The sequence below is a fragment of the Sphaerodactylus townsendi genome, linkage group LG16 (assembly GCF_021028975.2).
Source record: "Sphaerodactylus townsendi isolate TG3544 linkage group LG16, MPM_Stown_v2.3, whole genome shotgun sequence".
Classification (NCBI taxonomy): Eukaryota; Metazoa; Chordata; class Lepidosauria; order Squamata; family Sphaerodactylidae; genus Sphaerodactylus; species Sphaerodactylus townsendi.
This window is the reverse complement of record NC_059440.1, coordinates 29322362-29336607: the sequence shown is the minus strand read 5'-3', so window position 1 is coordinate 29336607 and position 14246 is coordinate 29322362. Positions and strand designations below refer to the sequence as shown.

The window sequence follows — 14246 nt, the reverse complement described above, 5'->3', positions numbered from 1 at the left end:
TAACAAAGTTGGAGTCCTTCTGAGGGGGACTGCCTACAGCAATCATTGGAAGAAAGTCATCCTGCTAATTTCAGAGGGCAGCTGTGTTGGTCTGTAGCACAACAGCTGGATTTGGATCCAGTTTCCTTAGAGACCAACAAGGTTGACAGTTTATGAGCTTTTGGGAGTTCAATCTTCCTTCTTCAGATTCTGGCATCTAATGAATTAGCTTTTATCTCTTGGAAGCTTCTATACAAAAATCATGTTAGTCTCTATGATACTTCTGGGCTCCACTCTAGCTGTGTCCGCTCTAGCTTAGAGCGTCAGCTTAGGGCAGTGGTGGCGAACCTATGGCACGGGTGCCAGAGGTGGCACTCAGAGCCCTCTTCGTGGGCACGCACGTCATTGCCCCAGTTTGGGCACTCGGCAGTGGATTAGTGTCAAGGGGGCAAGGGTGTGCAATGCACTGGGTGTGTGACCCTGCGGGGGTGTGGCGAGGGCGTTCCAGGGGTGTGACGGGGGTGTTTCGGGGTGTTCCAGGGCAGGGTGGGGGCGTGCAGGGTGCACACGTGCCCTGGACGCAGTTTTCCCTTGCTCCGCCCCTGCCACTCTAAAAGGTCTCTAAAAGGTTCGCCATCACTGGCTTAGGGTCTGGGACATCCTGTGGTTCAAATCCCTACTCTGTCATGAAGTTTATTGGGAGCTCTTGGGCCAATAATTTGCACTTGGCCTCACCTGCCGCGCAGGGTAATTACAAGGATAAAATGGGGGGGAGGGGAGAATATTGCCCTGAACTCCTTGGAGGAGGTCAGCTTTGCTTTGTCTTCACTTGGTTCTTACAAGCTGGCACATTGAACAAATGCCTCCCTGGGGCTTGTATATGTGTTTGCTTGCTTGTTTTGTACAGTCTGCGAATCACTGGAAAATAACCGCCCTCTTCAGAAGAGCTGATGTAGGAATAGACACAGGACGGGGATTTCACAGAGGTTCTTTTGGCATTGTGAAGGTCATGGTGGATCGTGCCCTTTTTGTCTAACCTCTCCCCCAGCTGGTGCTTGGACGAAGGTTGTGTTAAGCAAGTGGGTGACTGACTGCTGCTTGAAAATTCTGCCCAGGAAGCCAGCCTCTTGAATTGCATTTCCTTCCGCAGCTTTTCTGTAGTACCTTTCCTTGTCATGCATTGTTCTGCTGCAGTAACCGGTCTTGTGATGCAGCATTGCAGATCTTCCCCCGTCCCCTCCCTTTTGGATCAGTTAGCATGAAGCAATGCAGGTCCCCTCCCAGCGGCAACTGCCAACATGGGAGCAGTTGGGAGAACAGCCCAGGGGTGGAGCTGGATCAGATCACTGGGCAGATTAATCTTCACCAAGGTGGACTGAAGGGGGATGTGCAGCCAATGATAATGATGAAAATGAAAATCTTCCTGCTAAAATAGTTATACATACTTATACATTCCTTTTTTTAAAGTGACTTTTTGCCCTCGGCTCTTTGGAAAACATTTCTCCTCCTTGTTCATCACAGGAGAGGCTGTATGATGCCAGCTGTTACTGGGCTAAGACTAAATGATTTAGGGCAATCCCTGTGGCAGAAATCTGGCAGCGGTTCTGTTAACTGCAATGTGAAGAGGACTGGGTTGCTTAAATTCCCTTCCCATTCCAGTTCTTCCATGTTGCATTGTGTTTATATCTGTCCTTAATCTTTGGATTGGTAAGACCATTAAATAGTGTTTTATCCCTTACCAGCAAGTGAGTGTCATGTCAGAAGAAAGGAGTTCATCATTGCTGTCATTTATCATTTCTTAAACTCTTAATGTGCACCCAAGCCAAACACTCCCCATTGCACCACACTCCCTTTCTTGGCCGACTTGTGCAGAACTGGAACCACTGAACCAGAATAATTCTTTAGTTCTGTGCATGAAACAATTTTAAAGTGCCAAGCTTGTTTTCTTAATTCGAGAACAAGGAGAGTTTCCCATAGGGCTGAAATCAATGAATGTGATTTTTTTTTCCTTAGCAAGAATCTCTCTGGTTGTGCGCAGCAAAATCACAGGTCGGGTTGCGGGGGCGGTGGGAGATGCTTTGCAACAGGCACAGGTTGCACAAGGCGACAGCCTTTTCTGTTACCACCCCACCCCCCCCCCACCCCCCGCTCCAATTCTCTCACTTTTGTAGAAAATTGTGTGGGCTGCAGTGGCTCCAGCCTGGACAGAAGAGTACAGAGAGAAACTTGCCTGTATAAGTCTGAACCTGTGTAGACAGGAACTTTATTGACGTGTAGCGATGAGTGGCGCATGTTTCTTGGCTTTCAATGAAGACTTGAAATTTTGCTCTTACTGTGCAGCTAAGTCTTTGGCTTGGGAGAATCCTGAGGGTCACTGATTGTGCTAACCTTTCTGTCATGGCTTCAAGTTTTTTGGCCCCACATTTAAATCTAGTGTGTAGAAACCAGCAATTTCAATTATGATGAGAACTTCACACATATTCTAGAAACCAGTACCGTGACTGCCTTGCGAAACCGCATTGTGAAACTCGGCACAGAACCCATTGCAAAGGAAGACATTTGATAAGTCATTGTTAAAGATTGTCTCATTGTAATGGTGGAACGAACTGAAAATATACTGGAGAAATGAAATAGTCATTTCAAAATGCACAGTTTCTTTAATTACATCTTGTATACCTCCGGGGGTGGGCGGTATAAAAGTCAAATAAGTAAGTAAATAAATAATGGCTGAATCTAGGAGATACTTAAAACTGAACAATAATTTTGATTAGACTTTTAAAACCATTAGGATACAAGGGGTGGGGTACAGAACTTGATGTTACTTGAAAGTCGTAGATTTTCTTGTACCAAGAAGAGAAATAAATGTATGAATTGAAGCCAAGCTTAGAATTGCAGCCCCAGTTTTAGAGTTATCACCCCAGTAAAACATGATCTGAGGTAATTTTGTGTATATGAGCATTAGTATATGTGATTTGTTCTTTTCTCTCTTTCTCATAGATATGGACGTGTTGAAAGCGTCAAAATTCTCCCCAAAAGGGGGTCAGAAGGTGGCGTGGCAGCCTTTGTGGATTTTGTGGACATCAAGAGTGCTCAGAAGGCACACAACTCTGTCAACAAAATGGGAGATAGAGATCTTCGGACGGATTACAATGAACCAGGAACCATTCCTAGTGCTGCTCGGGGATTGGATGATACAGTTTCCATAGCATCTCGTAGTAGAGAGGTTTCTGGGTTCAGAGGAGGTGGTGGTGGGCCTGCATATGGCCCCCCACCATCACTTCATGCACGAGAAGGACGCTATGAGCGGAGACTTGATGGGTAAGTTCCAAGGTTTCACTAGGCAGGTATTTTGTATTTGATGTGGTGAGAAACACAAACTCTTGTATAGGGCCCCCAGATGGATTTAAAATTGGGGGAATTATCTGTGTTTCCTGTTTTGGGTTGGAAACTGAATTCGTAACTGTCCCAGTGACTGGTATCTTGTGGATCCATGGAGGATGTTTTCTGCAGCCGGTTGGATATCTGCTGTCAAGAGACATTGGTCCTAAGATGGAAGACTGCCTGTAGCCAGCCTTGATTGTGGAGCTATCCTTCTAGACCTTAGTGACCCCACCTCTTGGATCATGTTAAAGCTCTTCTCGGATGGAGCTATTGGTCACAGCATGCCATGAGGCCCAGTGTGGAGTACCGCCAGAATGTAGGACCTACAGATTTCTTACAGAGCTTCCTACCTAGTTCTCAGGGCTTTATTGGTATATAATTGATGTGTAAAACTGGATTGTTGCCAAAATGTTCTAGTAGACTTTGCATCACCTTGGATTCTACAGACAACTTCTAGTCATTGGAATACATATGGTACGACGAAGACAGCAGAGGGCAGCTTTTGAAGTTTTCGCATTTGGATCTACACCACACACCTGTATTGGGATTACTGCTCCTTATGGTATTGGCAAAGGTGGAGATGGATATTGCAGAGTCTTGGAAATTACAGGTCGTTCAGGTGCTGGAATAATGGCTACTTCCTCAAGCTTGTGGGATGGCCCAGGGGAGTGGATTACTATCTAGTCCTGTTATTTTTTGTTTTTAAAAAGAGAATTCTCTACTATGCAGTTGAAAATCGCTTTAACTTTAAAGACATGGTGCTCAGAATCAGCTTATATGGATACATCAGACAAAACTGACTTGGCTGGATGCTTACAAAGATGGACAGTGGATGCCTGCTGGCCAGCAGTGGGGCCTTTTTTTTTCTCATGGTGGTCCCTTTTTGACCAGATGCTTGATTGAGACTTAGGGCTGGAGCATCTCTTCCCTGTTGGATGTATCTAGAAGCACCTGCAGTCTCACGGAGGAAGCCTCGGGTTTCCATGTCAGTCTGGGACCATTTGCTTCCAATGGAATTTTTATCCTTTTTCCACTAAGAATTTTTCTTGCTCGCTCATCTAGAATATCATTTGACACCCTTGCCCATTAAGAAGGTGGATTACCCCTATAAGAGGGGCCAAAATTGGGGAAGTTATGTTCACAATTCTCTCCCTAGATTTAATTGGGAATATAGGTCGTGTTTCCACACGTGGAAAAGGTTGGTATGTCCTGCCCTGTGTATCTTAGCCCCTTTCCTAACCCAAGTCAATCCCTCTTTCCACTAACTCCAGTAGTAATAGTACTAATAGATAATCAAATGTGCTCTACTGTAGCCATTAGATTTTCAGCTCTGCTAGTTCTTTTGTCTGTCTTCTGTGTCCTCTTAACTGATAAGAAAATCTTTTACCTTCACTGTAATTTTCTAGAAGGATTGCTTATTCTGTTTTACTAGATCATCTTTTAACAACTATCACTATTTCAACATTCGGTAGACTGCAGAATGCTTATTGATTTTGTTCTTTCAAAGCAGGGAGAGACACGACACTTAAAAAAATGTACGCACATGCATATATACACACTCAGGCCTTCGTAACAATTTCCCCCCTTGGGTGCTGTGTGGTTTCCGGGCTGTATGGCCGTGTTCTAGCAGCATTCTCTCCTGATGTTTCGCCTGCATCTGTGGCTGGCATCTTCAGAGGATCAGGTTCCTCTGAAGATGCCAGCCACAGATGCAGGCGAAACGTCAGGAGATGCCAGCCACAGATGCAGACGAAACGTCAGGAGAGAATGCTGCTAGAACACGGCCATACAGCCCGGAAACCACACAGCACCCAAGTGATTCCGGCCGTGAAAGCCTTTGACAATACAATTTCCCCCCTAATTTGCAATCAGCTGCAAACAATTAGAAAGCTAGAGGATACATTTTAATTGGGACTCTGTTTCAGTTTTTATCAGTTATTTGGATCCAGGAGTTCAGAGAGCCTTTATGTGTGCCAAATGCCTTTCTGGCCCTGGGTCTGATATATGATTATAGCAGGAAAGAGAGTTGTATGCTAAGCAGGGAATATTCTAAGCTGGATGTCTAAGATAAAAATAAAGCAATTCCATATGATTATTGATAGAAAATCTATCCTGAGACCTAGCAGAGAGGAAGGCCTAGGGCGTTGGCACCCTGAATGCAGACAAATGAGATGGCTTTTAATTCAAGGAGAATTTAAAACCCTCCTTCTGAAAATGGATGTTAAAATTTGTAACTGATGCAGGCACTAACTTAGGACTAAACCTATAAGCATTTATTTCACATGTTTCATATTTTCCCCAGTGATGCCACTGAAGACAGGCCATCCTATTATCCTTACCAACTCGATTACTAAACTATGAGAAACCTGGCCCTTTGTTTTTGTTGAAAGTTGTCGTGCAGATCCTTGAGCCACACAGACGGCATTCTTTAATTCTGACTCACTTAAAATTGGCCTGACGGAAACCAAAGAGGTGATTGTATATGAGGAGCTGAGAAGTCTTTCAAACTCTGGTAGCTGGTTTCAGTTTCTGTTAGAATATTTGTACGAACTTCTCCTTCATCCAAAGCAGCTTCCATCTCTCCAATAAAATAAAATTACATGGATGGATTGCTCTCTCTTGCTTTGGGTGCTTAACTCTGTTTTGCAGAATACCTTTGTCTTATTTATGGCATTAAGCAGATGCTGACACCCTGATGCCGGCATTTAACAGAATTTATGTTCCCAGAGATCACTGATACTATATCCTATAAGTTTTGAAAGGGAAAAAAAAGCTTGGCAACAAGTGAAAGATTCCTTTTTAAAACCTAGTAACTTACCTTTTTCTGGGCTTTTCTGTGGAGGATACAACACCCTTTTGTCCGGAGGGGTGGGTGGGTGGGTGGGGGCCTGCTTTTGCTGCTGGGTCTGCTTTTCACGGGAGGGGAGGGGCTTTCATGGCTGATGTTCCAAGCTGATTGGTTGCCTTCAACAAGCTTTCAATGAACTACCTGAACAACTTTTAAGAATTCCAGAGGATCTGAAATCATGGCTTCATTGTGCTCTTAAACACACATTATTCAAAACTTCTGAATTCAAAATTTTAAACTGAAAAATTGCAGACCTCAATTGGTTTGTTCTGTAGTGCAATGCTCAGCTCATGAAAGCCCGTTTAAATAAGTGAAACCGAGTCAGTTCTGAGGCTATATCTAGATGTCTGAAGGGCCAAGCTCACATTTTGCTTAATTAATTGCTGCCATTTAGCAGCCGACTTCATAAAGGAAGCTGTTGCCATGTTAGAATGTTTGACTGAGCCTAGGCCTGCTTTCTCCCACTCTGACTGATATAAATATTTTCCCCCTCCTAAATGCAGGGCTTCAGATAACAGGGAGCGTGCGTATGAACATAGTGCCTATGGACACCACGAACGGGGGACAGGAGGATTTGATCGGACGAGACATTATGATCAGGATTACTATAGAGATCCTCGGGAGCGGACTTTGCAACACGGACTCTATTACAGTTCTCGGAGTCGAAGTCCAAGCCGCTTTGACACTCACGACCCCCGATATGAACCTCGGGCCCGGGAGCAGTTTACCTTGCCCAGCGTGTTAAATAGGGATATCTACCGGGATGAGCTTACGCGGGAAGTGCGAGGCAGAAGGCCAGAGCGGAATTACCAGCACAGCCGGAGCCGGTCGCCGCATTCCTCCCAGTCCAGGACCCAGTCTCCCCAGAGGTTGGCCAGCCAAGCATCAAGACCCACCCGGTCCCCAAGCGGCAGCGGGTCTCACAGTAGATCGTCAAGCAGCGACTCCATCAGCAGCAGTAGCAGCACCAGCAGTGACAGGTATGTTTTGCTCAGCCCAAGACGTGATTCCAAACCATCAATGGCACGCAAGGCAACCATTTCCCTTCTCCTCCCCCACCTCTGTCTTTGAGAAACCCTCATCCGAAGGAAAATCGTGGCCCCCACACCCACACTCTGCAGGACGTTTCCCCTGGAAATATTGTTTGCAAAGAATGAGCAAGAATGACAGAACACGCCTGAGGGTTGCTTGGAAACTGAAGCTGTTCATCCCTCTGCATTATACTGTGAAGAGAGTGGTTCTGGGCGCATCCTCTTGTGAAACGAGGCAGAAATGCGTGGTGGGGGCGTGGGGAGCTTGAGCTTTTCCTTTTTTGGTTTTAACGTAAGGTTTTCATTGTGAATTGTAATTGCTTTGAACCGTGAGGAAAGACAGGATATGAATATTGTAATACGTGGCTGTGGTCAGTTTCGGGAGTGCTTTGACCCAGGAGAATTGTCTGTTTAGAACCCCGTTCCAGTTGTTTGTCTTTGCACCATGTCATTTGGACGGTGCTAGACCGCTGTCCCAGTTCTGAGTTCCTAGTAATGGTCCGAAAGCTGTCTGAGAAATGAATGGACTGTGGGTTGAAAGAATGGTGTTGACTTAAAGGGTTGTTGTTTGTGCAGAAGGCCCCTAGCTCTCCCCATAGAGCAGCAACTCATTTTGTGTTAGTGGAAATGAGAGAGACAGAGAGAGAACAGAACAGAACAGATGTCAGGAGGAAATTCCAAACCAGCTCGTTCGTGTTCTCAGTCTCGTTGCAAGAGTGTGCGTAAATGGTGGATCAAATGTGGCGATGCAGGCATGCCAGGAAATTGCTGTATGATTGTCTGCAGTGCAGGAGAGCTGGCGGGCACTGTCCCCCATTCGCCTGGGTGGAAGGTGTTGTTAGTGATGTAAATTTTCTGTGAAAAATGATGATTTAAATGGCTAACATTTTATTGTTGAAGCATTAACAAACTCACATGTGATTTTCAGCATGGGTGTTACATCAGTACTGTGTGCAGACAATTAACTATAAGGCCAACATTGGAAAAATGTGACCACGGGCAGAGTCAGCCCTTGAACGCCCAGCATTTGAAAGGCAAGTGCATCTCCTTTTGCTGCTGATTGTGACCCCATTCTCAGCCTGGCACATCTGTCTCCATGCCTGAGCAAGGCCACTATGTTGTGAGCCTGGTGGGGCTGTCACCCGGCTGCTGGCAGGTCTTCCTCGCAAGGGGCTTCCCGCTGTGGAAATGCAGCCCCCAAGCATTGCCGTCCCAGGCTGGGACATCAACTCTTTGCTCCTGTTGCAGCAGCGTTTGAGCTGTGCCGTGGCTGGAGGTATAGAAGTTCTGGAAATAGTGATGTCACAGGAGGGAAATGGGCATTTGTGGGAAAACTGAACCATAAGCATATGCAATCCATTTCCTATTAAACCTGCGCTTATTTTACTGGTTTAACAATATAAGATGAAATTTTGTATAAGAACAGTCTACAATATTAGATTCAATTTTTATTTTTTCCTCTCTCACAAGGCACAAATCAGTATATGTATGCTAAAGTTGCATTGGGCATAGCAGTTTGCAACTCTGTCTCAAACACTGGACCATTTCTCTTAGGAGAAACTAAGACATCTATTCTTTTAAATTCCATTAATATACCAAAATAGTAACATTTAATATGCTAAGCTATAAATGATACATTCTACGCGTTTTGTGCAAAACCTCGACTTAAGGTGAGTTTCACTCTTTCTAAAAGAGAAATATTTCGTAGGAGTTTTTTTTCCAGTTTTCCCAGAGGGTTTCCATTGCAAATTGCCTGAGACTTTTTAATGCTATACATGTTAAGAAAAACAAGCCTTTCACTTGTTTTGAAGGAGAAAAAGAAAGATCCTTTAATGAGATCCTGGGCCTTCATATTGTTAGCTACGGAGCTGGTGTTACACTCTGACTATGCAGGTCACAATATTTGATTTTTGTGCATGTAATGTCAACAACTGGGCACAGAATGGAGTAATGCTTAGTTTTGAAATCATTTTACCAGACTTGTCCAAATCCTTTCAGCAACATATGTATGGTCTGTGAATTCTAATAATGTCAAGATTTTATCTATGACATCCCTAGTTTTTTTTCAGAATGTTCTTTAAACGGTGCAGTCACCTTAAAATCTCTGGACATTTGGATTAACTAGAAATGACCCGACCCTGCCTGTTTATATATTTTCAAGCTATCTGTGGACTGATCAGCCTTCCATTTGTGAAGGTGTGGTCAGTAGTAAATCCTTTACTAAATCCTACTTCACAATCCAGTGTGAGGGATGCCAGCGCGGTACCTGACTGTGTGGTCATTTAGATTGTGCATGTGTTTCTCATGCCGTTCTTTAAATCTGTAGCATTCTTCAGTAAATTATTAACAGAATTTCCATTTTCTCCTGTGATTTTAAGAGTACGCAAGTCAACCAACAACAGCAACAGCAGAATCCAATAAACCAGCAGTATATTTTGGGATGGCAGCTTAATAACCTGAGACCACTTCAGTAAAATAGCAGTGTGGACTTCAGGGGGATGTATCAAGTAATTTGAAGTAAATATGTTTTGAAGTTATGCCCATCAGACCTGAAAAGGCTGTGTCAGTAGAACCTCCAGGCAAGGGAGTTCCATCAATTGAGGGCAGCTGCTAAGGAAAGCTTTTGGGGAGGTTCTCGTGAGAGCCCCTGCAACCAAGCCCCTCCAAGCCATAGGAAATTTTGGCTTTGTGGAAACCAGACAGAAGCGCCAGGCACAGTTGTTAAATACGCCCGTCTGTTGTATTCATCAAAGCCCCTGCGTTTTTCACTGACTGAAATTTTCAGGTAGTTCTTAAAGGCACCTCATTTGGAACACCAATTGTCGTCGTTTGTGTTGGCCACCGCTGTGGCTGGAAATGCTTGGGAGGGGGAATTTAGAAGGTGCCAACTAGCATGTGTCTCTGGGAAAACTAGATGCTTCCGGCTACTCAGTTCTGTCAAATAAAAATGCAGTAAAACACTTTGACAGCAGGAATTGTGAGATAACTCTGTCCTTTTAATGCTGATTGGCTTGTCACCAGTTTGAGGTGATGTGAATGCAGGCCTTTTGGCCGGCGTCAGCAGAAGTGGTGCTTGGTACACACACATGATTAGCCTTTCATGGGTGGTGAGCCTATCATGAAACTGGATGGAAGGCGGGGATAGGAGGTGTTGGGATCTTTCTGTGGTCAATGTCACCCTCAGAACCCCAGACAGTTTAGCAGAGGAAACTCTTCCGCCGTAGCTTGTCTCTGGTCTTGCGTGTTAAAATGGAAGGTGCCTGTTAATGGGACAGTTCTAGGAAGGTCCCAGGTGACTAGACAGTAGGGCCGCCTGAGCCCTGCCATTGGGGAGCTGTTCTTTTGCTGGAGGCAAAGCAGATATTGGGAAACTTGGTTTCGTTGCGTAATGCTGGCTTTCCCCTGCCATTTCTCCCGCCCTTCTTTCCTGCTCAAGAATTTGCCAGGTAGTGATGAATCACTGGCCTAAAAGTTGTCTTGAGTCGAGGGGGCCGGTGCTGCCTGCACAGCGGGAGCCTCCCCGGGAAACCGCTCCAGAGGTGAGCCTCCACACGAAGAATTGCACCAGCCCACGTTGGCATCCTGGACAGCGAGGAGGCTTTTGCAGTCCTGCGGACCGATGGACGCAGGCTCTCGCTGCCTGCTGTTCTCATCTGTGTGTTCCGCACGCTTGTGCATTGCTGCTGAGGTCAGCCAGCGCTGCCTCTTCAGCGCTTCCCTCTGGAGGGCATCCAGATCCTCCTTGAATGGAAGGCAGCCTTTTTTCCTCCAGCTGTACTTCAAGAGGAGGAAGGTCGGGCGGTTGGTGCTTTGTTTCCCTCTGGGGGGGAAGAGGGCTTTCTTCGGTCAGAAGCCCAAGGAGCTGCCGCCCAGGAAGGTTCCCCGTGGAGTTGGGAAAGTGGTCAAACAGCAGCACTTTGTGTCAGCTCCACTGCTGTCAGCAGTAGTCTGTTCCCAGCTGCTGTGTTGTGTGTGTGTAGGGGTGGGTGGGTGGGTGGGTGTTTGCTTCTTTGGTTCTGACGTGCTTCTGCCAGTTAGTGGCTCAGCCTTTTCCAGAAGCAATGCTGCTGCTTGCCTTCAGGTCTGCCTGACTGCTCAGGAGCATGGAGAGGTGGGGGTGGGGGTGGTGGGGTGGTAGATGCATCCCAGGACCTTCCGTTCTTTGAGAAGGTGGCTTCAGCATAGCACATTCTTTTTTTTTTACCAGTAGTCAATCTCCAAAACATGATTCCGACAATCTTTTTTCACAGCTGTGGATCGAGGGTGAAGGCAGGTTTGGAAATTAGGCCAGGGTGTGGGAGTGGCCTTCGTTCCTTTTCTTTCTGTGCTCTGCCGGTGGAAGCAGCGAGCCGGGCCTGTGCCCTCCACAGCCAGTGAGCTGGAAACGTCTTGCGTGGAGGCAGGGCAAGGAACTCCTTGTTTGTGTCTCCTGAACCAGCCTGAACTGGAATCATCCGGTCTGCCTTGGCTGTGCGCCATCTCCCCAGAGGCTGCTGGGGATCTGCACGGCCGGCCAGCAAGCGCAGGAGCCCACGGCTGCGGGCTGAGACAATAAGCGGGTTTTCAGGCCGAGGGCGGGCAGGAGCCTGTAGGCAGCCCTGGCCCTCGCGCGCACAGGCGGGAAGGATGGGCAGGCTGGCTAACCTGCGCACATAGTTTTGAGTTTTGCTGCAGCCCTGGAAACCTTTCTGGGTGTGTGTGTGTGTGTGTGTGTGTCTTAAGATTCCTTCTGAACAGAGCCTATTTCTGCAATGTGGCTTCTCGTATTTAGCTTCCGCTTGGGGGAGATCTTGCCATTGTAGCTCTGGGCTGCAGAGGAAGCCTTTCTGCCGCTGGAGACTGAGGATTTTTATTCTTGTTTCTGTCCAGCAGATTTGCAGCTCAAGATAAGACATTCTGAAAAAAAAGCAAAGTCCTCCCACTTTGGAATCGGATCGCAAAATATTCTGACGCTGGCTGTTGTGTGCGCATGCTGGGGTTGGAATGACATCGCTTTTTCTGCTTGCCAGCCTCTGTGCTGTGTTTCCCTTCAGCTTAAGTTGGCGTGCATACTTGAGTGCATAATTCCTCTGGTGGGTGGTGTTAATAGCTTGAATATAGGGTAGCTGGTATATCGATGAAAAGCACTCCTACCTGGCAGAAGGGCGCAGAAGGATCCCGCGTTTTCAGGGTGTAGGGGGCTATCTTCTTATGAAAGCAGAATCCTTCAGGAAGTCTATTTCCCGCCCTTACATTTATGACTGGAAATTGGAATTAAAGATACAGAGACATCAGGTATTTATTTGCTTATTTGCTTGAATAGCCAAGCAGGAGTCTGGGGCAAGTATTTAACGGATGAACACTATCAGAGAAATCCTGAGGGGTGCCTGCACTGTGGCAGCCAGCTGTGGCATAACCGTGGCACTCCTGGGGTTTGAGGTGGTGGCCAGCAGGAAACAAGTGCCAGTAGCTGGCTTGCTACAACTTAATGCATCCTCAGCAACTGTGCTGCAGCGTTCCTTGGAGGCGACAGGGTCAGAAGGGACAGGGCAGCCAGAACCAATTGTGGGGCTGAGCCAAGCGCCCTCAAAAGCCCAGGGGCCGAAAGGGATGTGGTCAGGAATGCTGGATCGTTGTCAGCTGAACCTCTTCCCTTCATGATTACGAGTCCTTCCAGCAGTCCCTGGCCACCTGTCAGGGTTGCCATGGGCCCCAGAACTACACCCCCCTCACAAGCACCCCAAGGCAGCCACCTGCCCACACCTTGGAAGGGGAAGGAGGAGAGTCACGGTAAGTCTGGGCAGTTGCAGGTGCCCTCTGCTCCTGGACAATCATGCCTGCTGGTGGCAGGGCTGGAGTGGGAGCTGCTTGGGCAGGATGTCATGCAGGGGCCCACAGCCCCCCTCACCCCAGTAAGTCCCACAGCCCCTGAGTGTGCGCCTGTTCAACCCCGCGGCCCTCCCAACAGCAGGAGATTGTCACAGGTGCTGCTGGCCTTTCCATCCGCTGCTGACCCCTCAAGGAGGCTACCTGCCTTGGCTGGTTGCGCCCGTTGCCAGCGCATCCAGAGCCACCCACAGTCTGCACCGCCCTTTTTTCCTCGGAGCAATGTCGCACCTAAGTCTTGGGCTGAAGGACCGTCGCGTGTGGACTAACTATGGCTGTTCCCACAATGACACTGGTGTGGAGCCAGTGTGCAGCCGCTGCGCAGCGCCAGTGGCCGAGAGGTGTTGGCAGTCCGCTGCGGGATAAATTGTGCTTCAGTTAGCAGCTCTCAGCCCCCTGCTCCCCATCCCCAGCATTGTTCTGTAAAAGACCCCAGCTTTTGTGCCCTTGATCTCGCTTCATGATGGATCCTAGGTTGCTTTAGCAGCTTAATATTTTGATGCCTCTCTTGAAAACCTGGGTGTCGTAGCAGTGCATCTAACCTGGGTTTATTCTGGATTTTTGTTTCTTTGAATGTTTTAGTTGTGGAGGCAGGAAGTGGGGAAGCAGAAAAAAATGATGAACTTTTTCCCATGGATTCCCCCCCCCCCCCCAACTTTTCTAATAGAAAAACGCCTGTGAAATATTATTATCTTTTGGAATTAGAGAAATGCTTTTTGAAGCAAGAGGTTTATTTGCCTAAAATATGTAGCATGGGAAACTTATAATACAAGACAATCTACAGCATTCCATGGCAATTCCTGTGTGGATGCCACAGCCATTCTGAACATGTTTTATAAGATTAAAATTCATTGTTACAAATAATATGTGAAACTTACTTAGATCTATTAATGTGCAAAATTCCAGCATCTTAAATTTTTTAACAATTGAACATTTTGAGGATATTTTTATTATTTTATTTTGAATAATTTTAGCAACAATTAATATGCTATATGTGTTAATAAATTATTGAAAGAGTTCAGCGTTTTCATGCTTAGAGGTTTGCCATGAAATTTATTTTTATTTATTTCTCCTTGGGTCTCAAGGCAGATTAGATATAGTGTAAGTCAAATGCGATCAACAGCACGGGACTTCCAGTACAA

The 14246-nt window shown here is 46.6% G+C and overlaps 1 protein-coding gene across 1 annotated transcript in view; it reads left to right on the top strand.

Moving 5' to 3' along the window:
* The window catches only part of SPEN (spen family transcriptional repressor), a 57950-nt gene that overhangs the window by 17690 nt on the left and 26014 nt on the right, over positions 1 to 14246 (top strand). Inside the window, 2 exon segments of the mRNA XM_048518509.1 lie at positions 2977 to 3297; positions 6712 to 7188. Of these exon segments, the coding sequence (XP_048374466.1) occupies positions 2977 to 3297; positions 6712 to 7188 (798 nt within the window).